General features: G+C 40.3%; 1 protein-coding gene across 1 annotated transcript in view; it reads left to right on the plus strand.

Moving 5' to 3' along the window:
• The window catches only part of LOC126335347 (protein phosphatase 1 regulatory subunit 7), a 75517-nt gene that overhangs the window by 44763 nt on the left and 6277 nt on the right, over positions 1–24477 (plus strand). The window contains exons 4-7 of the mRNA XM_049998532.1: positions 12307–12503; positions 12916–13078; positions 13862–13978; positions 18154–18345. Of these exons, the coding sequence (XP_049854489.1) occupies positions 12307–12503; positions 12916–13078; positions 13862–13978; positions 18154–18345 (669 nt within the window). The remainder of the gene's footprint in view (positions 1–12306; positions 12504–12915; positions 13079–13861; positions 13979–18153; positions 18346–24477) is intronic.

Below are 24477 nucleotides of genomic sequence, written 5' to 3' on the forward strand. Positions count from 1 at the left end.
TAGTCAGCCAGTATTTTCACAGCCGTTCATATATTTACTTCACTCACTATCTTAGTGTGTGATTCTGGATATCCCAATGTGATCCAGTTTTTACCAGTTTTAAGTCTGTATGCACCAGCTGCTGCCTCCATATTGACTGGTAGGTGTAGTGAAGGCATGTCCAGCATGGCTTCCATCCCTGCAGTTGGTGTGCTGCTAATTCCGCCTGTTACGGCTAAGCCGTCCAGTCTCTGCACCTTAGCAAGCTCCTTAGCTGCAACCTGCTGTTCTAACTTCTTCCATTACACTATGGCCCCATAGGAAATCCTAGGTCTACCCACCGTGGTACATATCCAGTGCATACCTCTGAGGTTTAGGCCCCAGTTTTTGCCACAAGCCCTTCTGGTACTCACTAGAGTACCTTTCGCCTTGGAGTAGATGCTCTTAATGTGAGGGGCTCATGTTAATTTCTCACCTAAGGTTACCCCTAGATATTTCACTATCCCGTTCACAGGTAGAGTTTCATAAAAGAGCTTTAGATTCCAACTTGAGTGTTGAATATGCCTCTTTGTGAATGGCACCACAACAGTCTACTTAGGATTAACCCTTAGATCCTGTTTCAATGCACCAGTCTTGCACAATGTCCAGTGCATCTTGTGCCATATATCTAACTGTGTCAGTAAATTTCCCAAGTTTTACTATGACAAGGTCATCTGCGTATCCTTGGCAAAAGCATTGTCTGGAATTTGGTTCCTCAATGAGTTTGTTCACCATTAGATTCCACAATAACGGGCACAGAACTCCTCATTATGGACAGCCTCTAGTGGCGTTAATTACCATCTTTTCATTTATCATGGTAGCCTCTACCTTCCTTCCACTAAGCATGGCCCTAGTCCACTTACATACAGTGGTTCATGGTTCATAGGTCATGCACCTGTGCTGCCCATACCATGGAATCGAAGGTTGTGTTACTGAAACACAACAACCCCCCCCCCCCCCCCCCCCCCCCCCTTGATGTCGGGATGCTGCAGAGGGCAATTTCCTAAAAGTGAAATGCTTTCTCCATCCTCCCAATGCATTGATGGAGAGCTGTCTCACATGATTTACCTGATTGATATGCATGTTGGTTTGAATGTAGAGGGGCCCTAATTAGTGTCCTCTCCCCAACATATACATTAACCTGTTTTTCCAATGTTTTAAGAATGAAGGAGGAGAGACTGATTGGTTTCATATCTTTGGCCTTTGTATGATCAATTCTCCCTGACTTTGGAATGAAGACAACCTTCACTACCCTCCAGGCATTGGGAATGAGTCCTACTGCTAGGCTAACTCTGAATAACCTGCATAGGACTCTTACGAGATTCTCTCCTCTTGTTGCAGGAGAGCTGGTAAGATTGCGTCTGAGCCAGGTGACTTGAACAGTTGGAATGTTCCCACCACCCATTGGATTTTATTGAAGTCAACACACTCCTTGGCCGATTCCTAGTCCTCTCTTCGAGTGCCTGAGAACCATTGTCTCTCTGGGATCACATTCTGGTCTGTGTTATCAGCCAAAGCATATCGAGGAAAGTGAGTTTTTCAGTAGTAGTTCCAGCATCTCATGTGCTGTCTTTGTATATTCCCCGTCCTCCTTCCTCAGCGTACCTCTTGAATTAGTTGGTACTCTAGTGAGGATTCTGTGAAGTCTGCCTTGAGCAGTTGTGCTCTCCACTTTCTCAGAGAATGCCTTCCAGGATGCCTCCTTTGCTTGTCTAGTTGCAAGATTGTAGTTGACAGGGGCCTCCGATATTTTGCCCATTGTCCTTTACGTCTCTCAAGGTTAAACAGTCTTTGTACCTGTTTTCTTTGTGTTTCCAAGTTATTGTTTCCACCAAGACACACTCCTATGTGTGCACTTCTTGGTGAATGTGCATTTGTCCTGGTATGAAGTCACTATGGCAGAGGTAACAGCTTTTCCTACTTCCTCATACTCTATTGGATTCCTTATCAAGGTTTTAATTTCTGATAAACTTAAGTCCAGGTCCCTCCTATATTGTCTCCCAGTCTGTTTTCCTGGGATTCCTGTAGGCCATGGTCTGTCTGATTCCAATTTCAATCTTGAATTTAATGTACATGTGGTCCAATGTGGATGGTTCTAACGCCACATGTCGTTGTTTGACATAGCTGCCCATTATCATGGAACCAAAGGTTATGTCATTTACCTCTTTCCTTCTGCTATTCCTGAATGTAATTTCATTGCCCCTATTCAGGACCTCCAGGTTGTTAGACAAGAGAAATTCAAGAAGGTAATCACCTGTATTGTTGGTGTCCTTGATGCCCCACACTAGATTGTGGGCATTTGCGTCACATCCAACCAACAGTTGGTCACCTAGCCGATGGCAAGCTTCTGTCAGTCTCCGCACCTCCAAAGGAGACGGAGAGCTGTCTTTGTAAGGAAGGTATGCCGAGGCCAAAAAAATTTCCCTCGTGATACCTTCCTCATGTTGCTGCATCCTGATGGTCACTAGGTCCCTGGAGCAGAAATCCATCATTGGCATGAAAGAAATTCCATTTCTTATATAGATGTATATAAGTAGGGTTCTTGTATCAGGATCACATTCACTTCCTGTCTGCCCTGGTAGCAACGGCCCCTTTACTGTGCTGCAGATTAATCTGCAGCACCTTGAGTCTCTATCTTGGTGCCATCATTGCTTTTGAGGTCTTTGGTTATACTGACAGTCACTTGCAAGAACCCTAAAAACAATTTCAGGTCTTGCTCTCACATTGCCTTCAGGGACTTCTCTCCGACCTCCAGGGTTCGTCCTTCCAGTACAGCCTTCTGGTTGATTACTCTCCAGTCCTCTGTTGTGACTTTTGGGTTCTGGACCCCTGTTTTCTCAAACAGAGTCTTTGGAGAGACATCCTTAAGGATCTTTGGTACCCATATTGATACCTTTGCAGTTCTGTTCTTGTTAACCCTCCATGAAGGACATGGCCAAGCAGACATGCGACCTCCAATTCAGCTCTGAGGTTGTGAAATTGTCCAATGTCAAGGTAGCATTGCCATCCCCCTGTTCAGCTGTACAACAAGCCGTCAAACTCTCGCCTTAAGGGGTGAAGCCACCAGCCACACAACCGGTAGGCCTGAAAGGACAGAAGGAGTACTCCTGTGAAGACTTCCTCTATCCCTACAGCCAAACAACACCCGAATCTTCCTCTAACCAGAAAGGCTCGAAGAAGTCCACCAAACGCAAAAGGTCTTCTTCTTTGGCAAAGCAAAGAGCCTCTTGGATGGTGTCACCACATGATACCTCGGCCCAGGCAGCCACCATATCGCTGCTGCGCACCAACAACCGTTTTTCAGCGTTGGACTCCACAGATTGACCATACGAGCAAGCTGATGCTTCCGTGGACCCCATGGAGCAGGAGCCTCCTGCTTCTGTGCCCTGTAGTAGCGACTGTTCCACAGCTGTCACTCAGCAGCTGCTGAGATGACACCCCAACATCTCCTTCTCTTCGCGGATGATGCTGTAGTATACAGAGAAGTTGCAGCATTAGAAAATTGTTGCGAAATGCAGGAAGATCTGCAGGGGATCGGCACTTGGTGCAGGGAGTGGCAACTGACCCTTAACATAGACAAATGTAATGTATTGCGAATACATAGAAAGAAGGATCCTTTATTGTATAATTATATGATAGCGGAACAAACACTGGTAGCAGTTACTTCTGTAAAATATCTGGGAGTATGCGTGCGGAACGATTTGAAGTGGAATGATCATATAAAATTAATTGTTGGTAAGGCGGGTACCAGTTTGAGATTCATTGGGAGTGTCCTTAGAAAATGTAGTCCATCAACAAAGGAGGTGGCTTACAAAACACTCGTTCGACCTATACTTGAGTATTGCTCATCAGTGTGGGATCTGTACCAGATCGGGTTGACGGAGGAGATAGAGAAGATCCAAAGAAGAGCGGCGCGTTTTGTCACAGGGTTATTTGGTAACCGTGATAGCGTTACGGAGATGTTTAACAAACTCAAGTGGCAGACTCTGCAAGAGAGGCGCTCTGCATCGAGGTGTAGCTTGCTCGCCAGGTTTCGAGAGGGTGCGTTTCTGGATGAGGTATCGAATATATTGCTTCCCCCTACTTATACCTCCCGTGGAGATCACGATTGTAAAATTAGAGAGATTAGAGTGCGCACGGAGGCTTTCAGACAGTTGTTCTTCCCATGAACCATTCGCGGCTGGAACAGGAAAGGGAGGTAATGACAGTAGCACGTAAAGTGGCTTCCGCCACACACCGTTGGGTGGCTTGCGGAGTATAAATGTAGATGTAGATGTAGACTCTCCTCCAATGGAATGTTCATTGCCTTCGGTCCCACAAAAAGGATTTACGGCTGCTTTTAGCATCGCAGCGTCCTCTTGTACTCTGCCTTCAGGGAATGAAATTGCGCCTTCATGACCGCTTTGAGCTTTCACGTTTCTTACTGATTCATTTTGACTTCCCCCTGAGGTCGGCATTCCATCTCCTGGGGGCATCATGTTGCTCATAAGGGAAGACATTCATAGTCAACTCATCTCCCTGACTACAAATCTTCAAGTTGTTGCAGTTCGCCTTTCCTTTTCCCTCTTGACTTTTTCCCTCTGTACCATTTATGTCCCTCTGTCATTCGCTGTCACCAGGGCAGACTTCCTTCAGTTCATTGAGCAGCTACATCCCCCATTTTTGCAACTTGGTGACTTTAATGCACATCATCCCCATTGGAGTTCTCCCAGAACCTGTCAGATAGGTGCCGTCTTGGCTGACCTTCTTAACTAACTTATCCTTTTCTGCCTTAACACCAGAACACCCACTTCCTTTCTGATTCCTCGCACACCTATTCCCATTTGGACCTATCCTTGTGCACTGCCCAGTTTGCCTCTCGTCTTGAGTGGTTCGTTCTTTCTCACACCTACATGAGCGACCATTTCCCGTGTGCTATCCATTTGCTGACTTCTACCCCATCTGCGTGCATGCCCAAATGGCAGCTTACTAAGGCTGACTGGCAGCTTTACTCCTCCATGGAGACCTTCGAAGAGCAAGATTTCACCAGTTGTGATGACCAGGTGGAATATCTCACAAATGTTATCCGTAATGCTGCAGAACATTCCATTCCCCGCACTTCCTCTTTACCATGTCGTGTCCCAGTCCCTTGGTGGACTGAGGCGTGCCGCCATGCAATTCGTGTTTTTAACTACCATCCTACAATGGAAAACTGCATTCATTATAAACAGATGCACGCAAATTGTTGTCACGTTCTTCGGGATAGCAAAAGAGCTCGCTGGATTTCATCCACTTGTTCTTTTAACAGTTTCACCCCTATCTCTGTTGTGTGGGCCAAACTTCGACAGCTCTCTGGGACCAAGATCCATTCGGCCTGACACGATGTCATCGTGGACCCTATTGCTATCTCCAACACCTTGGGCCGCCATTTTGTGGAAGTTTCGAGCTCTTCCCACTTTCACCCTGCCTTCCTCCATCGGAAACGAGTGGAGGAGACTCGGGCGATACACTTCTCTTCTCCAAATCGTGAGTGCTACAGTGCTGCCTTTACTATGAGGGAGCTAGATCATGCTCTCAGTTCTTCCTGATCCGCTCCAGGGCCAGACGCTGTCCACATTCAGATGTTGCAACACCTTTTTCTTGCGGGCAAGCACTTTCTGCTTAACACATACAACCGCATCTGAGCAGAGGGTACATTTCCCAGGTGCTGGCATGAAGCCACAGTCATACCCATATTTAAGCCCAGTAAGTACAAAAACCTTCCTTCTAGCTACTGCCCCATCTCTCTTACCAGCTGCAAGGTGATGGAACGTATGACTCATGCACGGCTGGTACGGTGGCTCGAGTCTTGCAATTTACTGACGAATGCACAGTGTGGATTTTGAGTGCGGGGTTCTGCAGTTGACCATCTCGTTACTTTGTCCACCCATGTCATTAACGGTTTTGTGCGTAAATCCCAGACTGTAGCCATGTTTTTTGATTTGGGGAAGGCCTACGACACCTGCTAGAGAACTGGTATCCTCCGTACTCTTTACACGTGGGGCTTCCATGAGCGCCTGCCCTGTTTCCTTCAGACATTTTTAAAAGACCAAGTTTTCAAGGTGCTTGTGGGTCCTGCCTTGTCGGACACCTTTATCCAGGAAAAAGGTGTGCCTCAGGGTTCCGTCCTGAACATCATTATCTTTGTTATTGCCATTGCCCCTATAATGGCCTGTCTCCCACTGGGCATCTCTGGCTCTCTTTTTGTTGACAATTTCACCATCTATTGCAGTTCTCCACGGACCTATCTCACCGAGCAATGTCTTCAGCAATGTCTTGATTGTCTTTACTCCTGGAGCATTGTCAATGGCTTTTGCTTTTCCTCTGACAAAACAGTCTGTATGAATTTGTGGTGGTGCAAGTGGTTTCTCCCACAACTTTACACTTTGGGCCTGTTGCCCTTCCGTTTGTTGAATCTACAAAATATCTGGGGCTCATCCTCAATAGGAAACTCTCTTGGTCCTCCCATGTGTCTTACCTGGCAGGTTGCTGTATTCGGTTCCTCAGTGTCCTATAAGTCCTCGATAATAATTCCTGGGGTGCTGATCGAACCGCCCTCCTCCATTTGTACCGGTCCTGTGCCTGTTCGAACCACAACTATGGGTGCTTTGTTAATGTGTCTGCCCGTCCATCCCTCTTACGTCGTCTCAACGCTATCCACCATTGTGGCATCCATTTGGCCACAGGTGCCTTTTACATTAACCCGGTTGAGAGTCTGTATGCTGAAGCTGATAAACTACCACTGTCCAACCACTGCTACTTTCTCCTCAGAAGGTATGCATGCCATTTGTCTGTCATGCATGGCCACCCATCGCCAGTATGGGGCGTATCCTTTTTCTCTGTTACTTCCTGGAGTCCACTTTCGGCACTTGCTACTGCGGCTTATCTTCACAGTACCTGCAACTATCCCGGTGGGTGTGAACCCTTCACCGCCTTGGCTTTCATGAAGTGGCCCATGTTAACTTTGGCCTTAATTCACTTCCTAAGGACACTACTCCAGCCTCGGTCTATCGCCTTCAGTTTCACAACCTTTGCTTTGTGATTGTACCTTTGTATACACTGATAGCTCTCAGACTGATTGTGGGGTTGGGTGTGCCTTTGTCATTGGCACCCATGTCTTTCGATATCGGCTTCTGGGAAACTGCACCGTATTTACAGCTGAGCTCTTCCCCCTGTATCAGGCCATGGAGTACATCTGGAGAGACAGCCTTTTCAATTGTGTCCTCTGCTCAGACTCACTCAGCGCCCTTCAAAGTCTTTGTGCAATGTACACCGCCCATCCCTTAGTGTAGCAGGTCCAGGAAAACTGTCACTTGCTCATTCTTGTTGGAGCCAGTGTGATGATTCTGTGGTTCCTGGTCATGTTGGTCTGCCAGGAAACGAGGCTGCTGACGCCACTGCCAGGGCTGCAGTCCTCATATCTCAGCCTGTGAGTTCCTGTATTCCCTCCGATGATCTCTGTGTTGCCGTCGGACAGGAGGTGGTGTCCCTATGGCATTGCCAATGGTCCTCGCTTCGCAGGAATAAGCTCTGGCTTATTAAGCCTCTTCCAGCAGCTTGGACAACCGCCCCCAGCCCTCCCGCAGGAGTAGGTCATTTTAAGTAGGCTGCGTATTGGGCAGTGCCTTTTTAGCTATCGTCATTTGATAAGTGGCGCTACTCTACCACTTTGTACACATTGTGCTCAAGTTTTAACTGTCCGCCACTTCCTGACAAAAATTCAGATGGCTCTGAGCACTATGGGACTCAGCATCTGAGGTCATCAGTCCCCTAGAACTTAGAACTACTTAAACCTAACTAATCTAAGGACATCAAACACATCCATGCTCGAGGCAGGATTCGAACCTGTGACCGTAGCGGTCGCGCGGTTCCAGACTGAAGCGCTAGAATTGCTCGGGCACACCAGCCAGCTGCTTCCTGACAGACTGCCCATTTTTTAACCATTCACACTGCTGCTTGGGTTTGACGTCTTGAGTTATCGGCCATTTTAAAAAATGACGCGCAGGCCTTCGACCGCATTTTACTTTTTATCTGCAAAAGCAATATGGCAAAGGCCATCTAATTTTTAGTTTTGAGCCTCCGTTTCTGTATGGTGTCCTTCTTCTTCTTCTTCTTCTTCTTCTTCTTCTTTTAAGTGCTTTTTCCATGCACTTTTGCTGTCTTCTATTATGTACATTGGGACTGGTGTATAGTCATTTTTTAACTTCTCTCTGTCTTCATATTCTATAGTTTTGACTGGGCGCATATGACCCCATTTGTTATTTTTCACCCTAAAGAAAAACAAAACCAAGCACTATAAAGAGGACACCATCCACCATCGACAGCCATTGGCTTAAACAGAAGAAAGTGTGAATTTTGGCAGGTGTTACTGATGCTTACTGTAGAAACCCCGATTTGATAGGTAGCATTTCTCCTTTGTAGTATGTCATCTCCACTGGAAACTTTTGCTATACTGTGGGGGTTCCAGAAGTAATTCATTCCTTTCCTAGAGGTAGAGGGGCCGAGTTCTCCAGCATGGTACCTCTATTACTTGTTTTTATTCAGTTGGCCATCCACTATTATTGCAGAAGTTTAGATAAGCCAGAGTGCTTGTTACTGTAAATGGTATTTCATATGTTTGGTGATTTTGCATTACGGAATAAAACAACTTGATAACATTAAATTTTGTCACAAATTATTATAGGCAACAGAGTTTTCCCTCTGTGATATTTTACTGTTCCCTGGAATGAAAATAACCTGATTGGAAAGCTCGTTTTGGATGTAGAACATGGGAAACTAAAATCTGTGAACACATAATACAGTTGTTACAAAAGTGGTCACTCTTAACTGATGTTTCCTCATGGACAACGCTTTATCACCGGATTCAAATCAGTGTGTAGTGACAGCACCTAAAGGCATTGACTTGTAGTCTCAGAAGTTTTCACCGTGCGATCTTAGCTGTTGAATAGACCAGCATCTACAAAATCATGATTTTCATTTCATTTGTCCTCCCTTTTACACTACAGGGTGAACATTGATAAAACTGCTGGGGGGGGGGGAGAGATTCCTGACCGGAAATGAAGAAAGAAAGGTCATATGAACATACGTCTAGAAATGCATCGTTGTCACGGTAGATGATGCTATGAATGGAAGTACCTCTGACCCTGTATCGTGTTTTCCTTATGCATTGCAGGTTGTGTGATTGACACAGCATACTGTAAGTAACAGAACGGTCTAGTATTCTTGTTGGGAACAAGCTGAGATGGTGTTTGTGTATGGTCAAGCAGATGGAAAAGGTTTGGAGGCAGAACTCAGTCCTCCAGATCTGGTGTACGCACAGTCCACCACCTCCTTGACGTCCGTCTGTCAGAAAGATCTGTGATCATGCAAATGCCCAAAAAGGGCTTGAAATGTGTGATGTGGAAATGTATGATGGGGTTGGTGTCTGTGAGGGTACTTGTTTTGGTACAGCCGTGCTGCCTCTCAACCATTTCCGTCTGCTTGACTGTACACAAACACTTGTTACTTACATGAGTACTGCTTACAGTATGCTGTGTCAGTCACACAGCCTGCAACACACAAGAAACACAGTTTGTAGGTTCTTTTAATGCTCACCCTGTATATTATGTAGAGCTGATTATGAATTATGTGGAACAGTAGCAGAGAGAAACAGTTTTGGACTAATTGTGTACATTATCCGATAAGAAGTACCCAGACACTTTGCTTGGAACACTTTGTGGGATTTCTGAATGTTGGTGGAGGAATGGCAGCCCATTCTTCCTCAAGAGCCAAAACCAGATAAGAAAGTGGGGTTTGGAGCAAAAGTGACATTCTAAAAATATCCCAAAGATGTTGCTTAAGTTTAGGTTAGGACTCTGAACAAGCCAGTCCATTTCAGGAATGTTAATGTCCACAAATAGGTGCCCCACAGATGCTGCATGGTCACGCTGATACAAGCAGTCATCATCTCTGAACTCTTCCTCTACTATACATGGTATAGAATGCTGTTAAATGTTTTCTTATCATTCCACACTTAGAACTTGCTTCACAAATTGCCTGCACTGTCCTGACCTACCTTGATACGGAGGATGTGGCTATTCTCCTGGCAGCACATTCTCCTCAGCTCTCAGTCGTTGAAAACACCTTGTCATGGCTTACAAAGGGATGGGTACGCTATCACTCCCAACCACTACAATTAGTGAACACTGGCATATAGCTCAGGCATCATGGAATGACAAACTCATGTATGTCATCTGAGGTCAGTTCGAATTGATGCTCAGATGGATTAAAGCTGTAGTTGCTGTGAGAAGTGGCAGATCTGTGTGCTAAATCTCACACCTTTATAAGTCCAAATTACCTACATATGTAATCATGTATTCTTCATACTGTACGTATATACACAATAAGCAACATTTTGTTGTTTGCTGTCCTTTGTGGACTTGCAGTTGTAATGATGGATAGTACTGTATCTGTATCACTCACATTTTCAGAGATACAAATTTAAACTGTATTTCCCACTGTAAAGGAACATTTAGAAGCGGATTTCAGCAATTGTGCTCTTGCTTTTCTACCTTTAATTTCAATTCCTGTATTTTCATTGAGTGCCTGAACCGTAACATTGGAGCCACTGACAGGCTTTACATATAATGAGAATTTCTTTGGGTTTTGTGAGAGGTCTTTCTAAAAGTTTCTGCAGTGGTGGTTGTTAAAGGTATAATTACATATTCCTCTTGTAATAGCCAAACACATATCAGTGTCTTTCTATCTAGATGCCGTTTGTTTAGAAGTGTCTTTAATAGTGATGGTATACCATGGAATGTCCCTATGTATCCAGTGCTCGTCTAACTATTCTTCTAAACCTGAGCCACAGTCCTTCTAGATGCTCCTGCCCAGAGATAAATGTGTCATAGGTTCCAATGTATGGTATGAAACTCTACCAAATATAATGTGTCCAGATATTGTGGTCCAAAATCTTAGAACATATGTGTGACCATTCAGTTAATTTTACAATGTGATACCTGCACTGAACAGTAATAATGAAATGTTAATGGGTTCACCATGAAGCTGAAATGTGAGACTATTAGAAGTGAAAGAGACTTTTTTTCTAACTGCACAGAACATGAAGTGTTGTATTGAACTTTTTGTATACTAGAACAAAAATATTTGTTGAAATACTAAATTTGGAAATGAATTAACCATGCTTTGTATTTTTTTTCTTTCTCTAGGGCTCGCTGTATAATATATATCATTATATGACATGATTATTAGTAAGATGTTCCAGAATAGCTGCTTATAATAACTAATCTTTATTCACGACAGATTGTTTCAGCGTTTATCACCATTGTCTAAGCTGATGTGACCCCCATATTATGTCATTAGTGAACTGTCTTCTAACAGTCACTGTTTGAATAAGATGGTAATTTATGTAAATACATTGAAAATAATGTGTTAATTATGGTTTGACAGTAATTTGACAGTTCAACACTTACGCCACTGTAGTCTCTCTCTCTCTCTCTCTCTCTCTCTCTCTCTCTCTCTCTCTCTCACACACACACACACACACACACACACACACACACACACACACACACATTCACACACACACACAGTGCCATAAAAGTTGAACTGTCAAACCATAATTAACATATTATTTTCAATATATTTATGTAAGTCACCATCTTATTAAAACAGTGACAGTTATAAGACAGTTCACTAATGATGTAATTTGGAAATCACATCAGCCTATATATACTTGACAATGGTGATAAATACCAAAACAGACTGTTGTGAATAAAGATTAGTTATTGTAAGCAGCATCTTTCTAATAATCATGTCACTATCTTGCTTCATATACTGCGTATTATGTATTGTAGGTAACAAAACTTCCTTGGCAACTTTAGTAAGGTCTGCCATGCATATTACCTGGTAGTTTCCCCATCTGAACAGTTCCACACACTTCAGAGTACATGCATTTTCCTTCGTACCAGTCATTTATATGAATTCTGATGTGGAAGCAGCTTTAATGTAACCAAACTTGAGCATTAGTTTCTTATTTCTCATATCTCACTGCAGTCTAATTTTGGAACAGTACACGGTATTACATTTGTTTGGGATCTCGAATTGAAACATAATCCACGTTTATTTATTTACAGTTTAGGATACTTATAAAATAAAGCCTTTGTATTGTTTGTTTGTGTGTAATGTGGTAACTGCATACTTGCATGACAACCTTTTTCTCTTCTTTGTTGTGATTCATAAATTAGCTAACATTGCATACTTTTGTCATTTTAGGAACTGGACTTGAATCATCAGAGAATAAGAAAACTTGAGAACTTGGAGCCCCTTACTAAGATAGAACGACTGTATTTTCGATGGAATCTAATTAAAAAAATTGAAAATTTACATACCTTAATTACATTGAAAGAGCTTGAGCTGTATGATAACCAGATCACAGTCATTGAAAATTTGGATACACTTGTCAATCTGGAGTAAGTGTTCTGATTCATATGTTTAAAAAAATTTCAAGAATTACACAGGACTGAGAGTTAGCCCATTTTTGCAACCATATAATAAAAATAATGTTTTAGAATTATTTATAGAACTTAAATACTGCTGATGTACAAGTTGAGCTTTGGTTCACCTGTCCATTTACCAGTTAAAGTTCCTTGCCTTACCACTGTTTGCAAGTATTTTTTTATGTTTTGGAAGGTATTATATTTGAGACGGTCAACATTTGAGCTATGTGTAATTTGTTCTGCTTGATGCCTCATTCTACGGGATTTGATGTCACTTAACGTTATCATCACTCTCCATTTCATTCTTTTTGTACCATTTGAAAACAGTAGCATGATTGAAAAGGTTTAATTTCAGTTAATTGTTATTACTTTTTTTTCTCCACAGGATTTTGGACTTGTCCTTTAATAGGATACGTGAAATAGGAGGCTTACAAAACTTGCAGAAACTTGAAAAATTGTTTCTCAGTTCTAATAAAATTGCAAAAATTGAAAATGTTAACTGCTTAAAGAAATTAGTTCTTCTCGAACTTGGAGATAATAAATTGCGGGTGAGTTAAGACTTATGTAGTGCCTAACATTAATACATTCTATGCTTTATATATATATGTAATAGAAAGTGTGGAATGTTATTTGTTTTACTTTGATTGATGGAAGTGTTTCTTTTTTTGTGAATATACTAAAAGTTTTGTAAATGAAGAATTTAAAAGTCACAGTTGTTGCATAATTGATTGTAGTAACAGGGAGAATGTTTGTATTAAGCTCATGGAAATATGGCAGATGAGCAGAATTTAGTAGCAGAAACCCAGAATTCACTATCTTTGTACTGTCTTATTGAATGATTCCTTACAGTGAACATTTCCAAAATAGGATCTCTTACAGGTTTAGTGGATGTACTGTAATAAAATAACTGTCAGTTTATCAGTAGGCCTCAGTCTGAAGAAACAAATATTTTGCTTCAATGTAGTGCCTAATTTTTCAGAAAGACAAAACTGATGACACCATAGGTTTCATTTATTTAAAAAACGTTTCATTCTTTAGATGTGACAGTATGGCTAGAACAGTGACCAAAATTGCAAAGGAAATACTAGGCATGTGTGAAGTATGTTGATTTCATTCCATACCATACAAAGAGTAAATATACAGGGAACTGCCCCTTTATTCATGTTATTATTTATTTACTACTACTATTACTATTATTATTATTATTTTGGTTCTGCAATGTCTAATACAGTTTTTGTGTGTATTGTATCTGCTTGCGTTGCTTTGAATGTTTTGTTCATTGAGTATATGTTGCTCATTCACAGTAATATTATTGTATTCTGTTGTTTCAGAAAATAGAGAACCTTGAGGGGTTAGATACCTTACGACATTTGTACCTTGGGAAGAACAAAATTACAAAAATTGAGAACCTGGAGTCACTAAAGCAACTAGAGATCCTTAGCCTACAGGTATTTCACAAATTAAATGAAAAAGTTTAACCTTAGGTATTACTTGTTACACTGAAAATAAATTTTATTGTCACAGTAAAGATTTGGTTTTTTTCTTGGTAGTCCGTAATGTATGTTAGATTACTCATAAACAAAATGAATATAGAAAATCTCACTTAACTTTGGAGTACTTGGGGCAACACACACTTTTACTATTGTCTGCGTGCTTCTCATCCAGCAGATTAAGTTGTGTGTATTGAATGGTGTGGACTGAATACTAACCCTCTAAAAAATTATTACCTTTTTTTCTTTCAAATGTGGGGAGAAGTGAGCTGTACCATGAAGTTGTTTAAAAACTAGAGAAAAAAAAGTACCTTAGTTTGTAACTTTTTTCAGGGCAGTTTATAGTTCTCTGCATCTTCCTAAATGGAGAGCAATAACAGATGGAATTATTAGCTGCATATTTGAAGGCCAGGCTAAACTAGAGTTTTTCACGTCCTCTCCAAAGAAAAAGAAAGCTTTGTGATAATATGTGTATATTTGTAGGATAGGTGTGATTTAAGATAACTGATATGTTGCATAACTGTTGACAGAATTATGAAATTTTACTCTATCTCACAACATAGTTGATCTGTAGCAGTCCTACTGCACTAATTATAAATCCTCCTGATAAAAGTGCTAAAAATTATGATAATACATATTGTCTTTGATAGTGGCATAAACTTCCAGGTAGTACACAACTCAGCCCATCACAAGATATAACAATACCAATTTAAATACTGTTTTGCCACGCGGGTTAGCCGCATGGTCTGAGGCATCCTGTCACAGACCGTGCGGCTCCCCACGTCAGAGGTTCGAGTCCTCCCTTGGGCATGAGTGTGTGTGTTGTCCATAGAATAAGTTAGTTTAAGTTAGATTAAGTAGTGTGTAGGTTTAGGAACCGATGACCTCAGCAGTTTGGTCTCATAAGACCTTACCAAAATTTCCAAATTAAATACTGTTTTACTCCACAGCCAAAAAATAGTTACAACACTCACATTTTGTGGCCAAATTTTGCCTTCGGGAGATGAAAAGAGTAGAACCACAAAAGAAATGTATAAAAGTAAAATTAACACACTACCTAGCTTTTGAAAGTAGTATTTACTGCCTTGAGGAGCAGAGAGAGAGGTATGTTAGAGGAGATTAAGAGACAAGGACAACTCCCTGAGACTCCAGGATGAGATAGACCCACTTGCGGTGAGGATGGGGGTTGACAAAAATGGAAGGGAGCCATCTGAGAGAGTAGGTTGGAGATAATACATTGATATGCGTTGTGCCAGGGCTGAGTGAGAAGTAAACTGCCTCCCACCTATCCCATTCTCCTATAGGGGAATATTAGTTCCGAAGACTAGGTCATGTGTCACGTCCTGAATATAAGTATTATCAGACATTTTGTTTTATAATTTGTTAGTTTTCTTAACTGAATCTTCTTCTTCTTCTTCTTCTTCTTCTTCTGTGGGAGCTCTACAGCCCTTGCTGAGCTTTGGCATCTTTAATGGTTTTCCTCCACATTTCTCAGTTGTTTGCTGCTCTTTTCCACCCACAGACTCCCATACTGGTGATATCTACTATTATGTCATCAATCCATTTTCTCTTGGGTCTCCCTTTTGGCCTAGCTGAATGGATCACACCTTTCACAATTTTCTTTGGAATTCTATCCTCTGCCATTCTCTTCATGTGTCCCAGCCATCATATTCACTGTTGCAGCATATTCTCCAGCCTTCTTCTTCCCTTATTGGACCATAGATTTTGCATTGTATTTTCCGCACAAAGGTTCCTAGTGCATTTTTGTCATGTTCTGTCAACATCCATACCTCTGACCACCTATACGTGATCACTGGGTGAACTAGGGCATAATATATTTGTGGTTTTGTTTTTCTTGTAACAAGGCTATTTCTGAAAAGTTGCATATTTGCAAAGTAAGCTCTGTTTCCTGTTTATATCCTTTCCCTTATGGCCTTTCCAATACTGTTATCATTTGCTATAAGGGCTCCCAATTAGCTAAAAGAGGACACTCCTTTGAAGTATTTACTGTTTATGTTCAGATCTTTAGGGGTTCTTTGGCTTCAGATTGTGACATTACCATACATTTTGTTTTGTTTTCATTCACATTGAGGCCAATTTGTAATGCTTCTGTTTCCATTGCCTGATATGTTTCTTGGAGTGTATTGATATTTCTTCCTACAATAGTAAGGTCATGAGTGTACACACATATCTGGCTAGTTTTCATAAATGTGACGCTCTTTTGTTGATTTTATGTACTACACTGTGCAGGGCTGTATTGAATAGAACAGTGGAGTGACACTCCTATCACCTTGCTTCATGCCTTTATTAAAGTCAAATCTTTCACTTGTTCTGCTAAAGACCTTTACTTTTGTTCTTGTCTACATCATTGTTATTCTGACGAGTCTTACTAGCTTAGCACATACACAAACTTCTTCCAGTACTTTATATAGTTCTTGCTGGATTATGCTGACAAAAGCTTGTTTGAAGTTGACGAATAGGAAATGCAGATTTACATCATATTCATAGAACTTTTCCATCAGTTGTCATACCACAAATGTTTGATCAGCTGTTCCTCTGACTGGTCAAAAGCCACACTGATAGTCCCCTAACCATCTCTTCTACGCACTTCTGTATACTTTCGTTTAATATATTTGTGAAGCTCTTACAGGCTGTGATTAGGAGTGTTACACACTGTAGTTTTCACATGCTGTTCTATTCCCTTTCTTATAACTGGGGATTATTATTTCATTTTTCCAATTATCTGTCATAGTTTCTGTTTCCCATATACATGATATTAATGTGTGCGGTTCCTTTATTACAGCCTCTTCACCAGCTTTTATTAATTCTGGGATTATGCTGTCTTTCCCAGGGCCTCGATTGTTTTTTGTTCACCTTCGTTTTGATATTGTTCACTTTGTCTCACCAACCAAAAAAATAACATTCTTGATGTCTTTATCTTGGTTGAAAAAGTTGTAAAAACATGTTGCTCAAAATTTTATCTATCTTGCAATTAATTGTCTTTGTGAATATACATCACAAATATCATTAATGTGCCAAAAGATTAAAAACTTTCTAAAGCAAAGATCGCACAAATATTTATTTATTTAAAACAACCGACAGACTTTGCCATCATCTTCAAGTCTGTAACAAAGTGCATTTACATGGAATATGTCTCATAAAATGAGATAAGATGTACTATTTAAGATAAAAGTTGTAATGTTTTTGTGATGTAACAATCATTTGTGAGCAGTGTCTATATGGGCATGGCCATTTGCATACCAAACTAAAACTTTTATCTCAAACACTACATCTTAACTCATGTTATGAGACATTTTCCTTGTGTGTGCACTTTGTTACAGACCTGAAGATAACAGCAAAGTCTATCACAACCAGTTGTTTTAAATAAAGAAATACAGGGTGTACATAAAGTTCAGGAACACTTTCAGTTATTTGTTGTACAAGAACCAAACATTGTACTGATATCATACACGTGTCATTTTGAAGAGAACCCTTAAAGTTTTTTTCGTGTATACCGACACCGCTTAGTTTGGTAATTTGCTGATAGTCAGCACTAGTCGCAAACGTGGCGAGTTTGGGTTTGGAGCGAGCTGTTTCATGAAATGGCCTCCCCAGTCACCAGATCTCACTCCGTGTGACATTTTTTTCTGTGGGGACACGTTAAAGATCTGGTGTATGTACTACCTCTACCTTATGATGTAGCAGAGCTCCGGGAGAGAATACGGGAAGCGACTGCCGCAGTCGACGATGCCATGCTAGGACGGGTATCACAAGAATTCGATTAGAGTATTGACGTCTGCTGGGTCACTCATGGTTCGCATATCAAATGTTTGTTCAGATTTTCTCTTCAAAATGCAATATGTATGACATCTGTACAATGTTTAGTTCTTGTGCAATAAATAATTGAAAGTGTTTCCAGACTTTATGTAGGCCCTGTACTTATGTGATCTTGGATATAGAAAGTTATTAGCAAGTAAAACATATTGCTCCTTCTGTCTTCTCAAAACGAGACAATTCAATCAAAGTGTCAAAAGATATTGTAAGTGAAGGATTTTATTGAGTCAATAATATTGTCACACTATTTCTTCTTCAGGAATCTAATCTTTGTGTTCTTCTTTTTATATATGTTCTAGAGTAATCGTATTACTAAAATTGAGAATTTGGAAGAACTTACAGCTTTGGATCAGTTGTATTTGTCAGAGAATGGTATCTCTGTGATGGAGGGTCTTGAGCACAACAAGCAACTTTCAACCTTAGATATAGGAAGTAACAAAATACAACGCATCAGCAATACAGAGCACTTGGAAAGGCTCGAAGAGTTTTGGGTAAGTTTGTTCTCTTTCCTTACAGGGAGATTTAGTTACAATTTTACTTTTTGTTTTACATAAGATACAGTGTGCCCCAAGAGGAATTGTCAATATTCAGGAATAGAACAGAAACAGTCATTCGAAGCTAAGTAGTCCAGTAAACATGGGCACTAAAATACATACCTCAAGAACTACGAGCGCTTCTTCAGCCTTGATACTGTGAAATAAATCTCTTCTACTGCAAGCTCTTTGGTGTCATATTTTGGGAGGAGGTAATGTAGACCAAAACTAGAAAAAATTGTCTAGTAAATGTGGGCTGTAACATGCAATACTTTATGAGCTATGAGGACTTGTTCAATAGAAGGGCTTTGTTTCACAGTATCAGACATGAAGGAACTACTCATAGAGGATGCATTGCAGAGCCGACTAGACTTTTTTCATGCAAATGATTGTTCTTGTTGTAATCCTGAATACCCACCATTCCACCATTGGTTGGCCATATGTCCCAGAAATGTCTTCTTTCCATATCACCCAGCAACTGTTCCTCTAAGGCAGTCTCTTTGCGTGCTCCAGAGCTATGTCTCTGGGCGTATCCATACACTAGATGGGTCGCTCAAACTGTTCTCCGGCCAATCAAATTATTGTTCAGCATCCTTATCACATGTTCTGGGTCACCCACAGTTCCCATGGCTGGACAACCATGTGCAGACATAATTGTAGATGGAATTCCTTCACTGGCAAACTCCATGTTACCAATTAAGAATAGATACCGTATGTTCTGTACATTTGTCACCTTCGCCTGCGCTAAAATTTCCTTCCACTTCAGTGTGACCTTTCGCACATTTCCTTCTGCAGGAAAGCACATGCAAGTGCCAAAAAGACATTCACAGCAAGTATTCTTTCCCTTAGCAAACTGCATATTGTCATTTCACATTAGCATCTGATAAAAACATTCTGGTGTATGATAGCATGGGTGTCCCAGGAAGGGGGATGCTCTCTCCTGTTGGCCTGTTGGCACCAGCCTCTGTCTCCCACAGGGGAGGCCAGGGACTGGGACCAGGAGTGGCAAGACCTCTATTGTGCGATTGATTATAATATATTAAGAATAAAATGGATGAGTTAATTTATGGTAAGCTCCAAACTGGTTCTGTAACATTACTCAGGATCTGTCACCTTCTGCACCTTTCCCACATAATGCACTGTGTATATAAAGGCTTGTAAAAGTATAAAATAGTTGCTGTGTGAAAATTAGAATGCAGCAAAGCAAGCACTGTATGCTTTGACCCACATTTGGTTGTACTAGTAAGAACTCTCAGTTCTTGGATATATATTCAATTTCTTTTGGATCTTGAGGACTGAATTCTGTCGTTTGTTGATCAGGATATGCTGTTATACATATTTTAATAACTGAATAAGTAATAATGAGGAACAAAAGTTTTGAAGGATATTCCCATGTGATATTAAGCTGTGAACAATGTTGCGACTTTTAAGTGGAAACCAGAGATCTAGATTAAATACTTAACAGAAACAGATTATGTTTGATCTTTCCTGTATAGCATTTTCCTCATTATTTTTTGGTTCCTTCCTTTGTGCTGTAATGGTAAACTGTTTAATGGTATAGAAACATATTTCTATATCTCTGTTATGTTGAATGATTTCCAGAGAGATGAAATCTCAGTAACCTAGTGTACAAAATACCTCACTTCCCTTGAAAAATTGCTTTGCTTCCATTACTCATATTTCTTGAGGCTCCTCCTCCTCCTCTTAGCTACTCCTACTACTACTACTACTACTACTACTACTACTACTACTACCTATTCTTTCTTTCATTTGTGATTATTTTAATGTTTGTTAAAGGTAAGCCTGTTGTCAGTCTTACTATTTGTTATACAGTAGATTACACTGACAGGGTGTATACACTCCAGGACAATCGGGAAGTCCAGGAAAACCCGGGAATTTTTTATCTGGGAGAAAACTGGGAATTGCGAAAATTTTTCATTGTTTTAGTCTTCAGTAAAATTTTTGTAGTTTTGGCTGATAAGAACTGACAGTCTAACAAAGAATTTTACTGTATCCCACTTCTGCAGAATAATACTTCAGCTATAAAACATAAATGGGGGGAATAAAACCAAAATAAAACTTAAGTTGCAAAGGAATTGCGCCATTTACAACAACAAAAACACAGTGCGCACACACGCACTTGCCAAAAGCAAAATATATCAAAGGGTTTAGGGCGAAGACAGTTGAATACTTCCTAACAGCAAACTGCTTCCGATGAGCGTGATGTCTCAACTATTTACATTAAGTTCATTTTGAGCAGTTGCCAGTGGGCTTATACACATGTCCAGTTGAGTTTCATGTGAGCAGTACCTTCTCCTGCTTCTCGGTAGTAAGATGCAGTTATGCTACCCAGAAAAATTTATCTGACGTGCCCAAGCTGCCTCATTGGTGCCTGCACAGGGCAGTCTGGGTTGTAGTGGGGAGGGGGGTAGTGTCCCATGTCTACTTTTAGTGATTTTGCTGCTTTCCCTTTGTTTACAGCTCACACACCAAATGAAAATAAAACTGATTTATGTGGCCAGGAGCTATCAAGTGAATTAAAATACATTCCCGTAATTACAGAAGGCTAAAATACATTATTAGTTTCAGTTATCTGATTTTATTTTATTTCCACATTTTTGGCTGTCGAGCATTAATTCCCTTGCACAACAGTGAGGTTATTTGTGTCGGTTTGCTAAATAAATGTGGCTTTTATTAATCTTTTCCACAGATGCAGTCAGTTTATGAGAAACGTAAGTGTTTCATTCCACACTATTGGCTAGTTTCAACTCTTAACTGAATTTCAAGTGCACATTTTTATCTTCTGGCACCTGTGGCATTATGCCATATGAAGAACCAAACGTGAGACAATACAGTACTGATACTCCAAAAAAATTTGCTTCTCAAAAAGCACACTAAAAGCTTAATATCAGGTTCGACCTCTTCACTGTGAATCTGGACATTCGAATGTGCCCTTTAAGCTGAATTATGCAGTTTAGAATGGTATACAAAATTCCTTTTCTTGTGGAGTATCCCGTCATATCCTATTTCTTTTATGACTTTGTGTAAGATCTCCTAAAGCTACGTGTGTTACGAACATATAGGTCGCAGGAAAATATTGTGAATGGTTCTTCAAAAAGCATTATTTTCAAAGGAAATTTCATTTCACACAAGATGAGTTACGTCATGTCTGAGAATGTGCAATAAATTTCTTAAATCAAAGAGTTTGACTTTCATTTCAAACTTAACACTTCGAGTACCAGCCGCTTAGAATAATTTTAAGCCCAGAAGACAAGACATTAATGTTGAGGTTTGAATAACACTTAGGCGGTTTGTTGTTCTACTTATTTTTATTTGTATGAACTAGTTTTTGGCTTATTAGGCCATATTCAGATAACTGCTGGCTATTGTTTACAAGGAGCTTGTATTGTTACGAACCAAACATTCTGGACTAAGATAGAATGCACTTGCATACGATCTTTAGTTGTGGTATTGTCTTTGGAATTGTCAAATGGGTCTTTTGACGAGCCGGGCCATATCAACAAGGCTGACAACTTAAACGCAGCTGGAGATTAAATAAATCAGACTCCACCTTTGTTGAACATGTGCTCAAAGGAGGACACAAATATTTAACACAGACAGAAGTGCTACATATAGACAACAAAGGCAGAAAACTCAGCCGACTAGAAGCACAAACAAAATTAACAAACGCTTAGCCCTAAATCCCCAGCTGGTTCTAAGTGGCCAATTGCAACTGAACACATCACCACTCTTAAACTTAACACGTTAAAGTAAACCTGCTACTAACCCAATAGTAAACAAATTCACATCCCAATTTAATGTAATATCCCTTATTTGTTTACATTCCTGACTCAATGTAATATTTTGGTATATATTAACGCACAATTTTTCTAATAACAAAATGTAACCCCGAAAGAAAACATCGCTGTTGTACACCCAACAATTAGTGTCCAGTACAACTGTTCACAACAAATGCCAAAAAATTGTAATTTTGTAATAATATGTATTCTGAATAATTCTAATTGTTGTCATACATGGTGCTGACAAACCATAAAGTGTGATTTATTAAGTTAAAGAACAGTTTTACAGAACAAAAAGTCAAAAGACCCATTTGACAATTCCAAAGACAATACCACAACTAAAGATCGTATGTAAGTACATTGCATCTTAGTCCAGAACGTTTGGTTCGTAAGAACACAAGCTACTTGTAAACAATAGCCAGTAGTTATCTGAAGATGGCCTAATAAGCCAAAAACTAGATCATCATCATCATCATCATCATCATTTAAGACTGATTATGCGTTTCAGCGTTCAGTCTGGAGCATAGTCCCCCTTATAAAATTTCTCCATGATCCCCTATTCAGTGCTGATATTGGTGCCTCTTCTGATGTTAAACCTATTACTTCAAAATCATTCTTAACCGCATCCAGGTATCTTCTCCTTGGTCCGCCCCGACACCTCCTACCCTCTATTGCTGAACCCATGAGTCTCTTGGGTAACCTTGCTTCTTCAATGCGTGTAACATGACCCCACCATCTAAGCCTGTTCGCCCTGACTGCTACATCTATAGAGTTCATTCCCAGTCTTTGTTTGATTTCCTCATTGTGGACATCCTCCTGCCATTGTTCCCATCTACTAGTACCTGCAATCATCCTAGCTACTTTCATATCCGTAACCTCAACCTTGTTGATAAGGTAACCTGAATCCACCTAGTTTTCGCTCCCATACAACAAAGTTGGTCGAAAGATTGAACGGTGCACAGATAACTTAGTCTTGGTACTGACTTCCTTCTTGCAGAAGAGAGTAGATCGTAGCTGAGCGCTCACTGCATCAGCTTTGCTACACCTCGCTTCCAGTTCTTTCACTATGTTGCCATCCTGTGAGAATATGCATCCTAAGTACTTGAAACCCTCCACCTGTTCTAACTTTGTTCCTCCTATTTGGCACTCAATCCGTTTATATCTCTTTCCCACTGACATTACTTTCATTTTGGAGATGCTAATCTTCATACCATAGTCCTTACATTTCTGATCTAGCTCTGAAATATTACTTTGCAAACTTTCAATCGAATCTGCCATTACAACTAAGTCATCCGCATATGCGAGACTGCTTATTTTGTGTTCACATATCTTAATCTCACCCAGCCAGTCTATTGTTTTCAGCATATGATCCATAAAAAATATGAACAACAGTGGAGACAGGTTGCAGCCTTGTCTTATCAATGAAACTACTCTGAACCATGAACTCAATTTACCGTCAACTGTAACTGCTGCCTGACCATCCATGTAAAGACCTTTAATTGCTTGGAAAAGTTTGCCTCCAATTCCATAATCTTGTAGAACAGACAATAACTTCCTCCTAGGAAACTAGTTCATACAAATAAAAATCAGTAGAACAACAAACCGCCTAAGTGTTATTCAACCCTCAATATGGAATTGTTCTATCAAGAAGCAACGGAAGAATCCATAAATAAGAGACATTAATGTCATTGTTTAAAATTTTAATGGCACATTTGTGTGATGTATCTTAAAGTGTAACTCACGCTAAAAAGACCAATATTGTATGTGAAATCTTAGCTTTTCATGTAGTTACACTATGTACATTAATTTGAACCATTATTTTTTCCTCTATGTGTATTCACTTGACATAACAGTGATGTTGCTAATGGCTGCTACATCATGTGTGCTAAGCTCTGAATGTCTGCTGTCATCGGCTGGTGAGATCACGTATCATGAGCTATGATTGGCTTACAAAAGTGCATTGCAATCTCTGTTTCAATGCTTCAGAAACTAAAGTGCTGTGTTTGGTGGAATTTGAATTTATAATTTCGTAATACGAAAATATGCAGCGTACGTGTCGCTGCATATCAAAGATCTTTCCAAAACATGTTTCTGTCTTCTTTTTTTGTTTTTTCCTCCCTTACCGTGTTTCATTTACTGAAGTGCTGGGAAGTTCTACACTGGTGTATAAGAATTGATTTTTTACAGTTCTAAGGGAAAGTACACTGTCGCTTATCATGGAAAAAGTGTATTTTCACCGTGGCAGAAATGTATTTTGATGAGGGGAAAAGGTGCATTTTTAACTGGAAGA

This window comes from Schistocerca gregaria, chromosome 2 (genome assembly GCF_023897955.1).
Source record: "Schistocerca gregaria isolate iqSchGreg1 chromosome 2, iqSchGreg1.2, whole genome shotgun sequence".
Taxonomy (NCBI): Eukaryota; Metazoa; Arthropoda; class Insecta; order Orthoptera; family Acrididae; genus Schistocerca; species Schistocerca gregaria.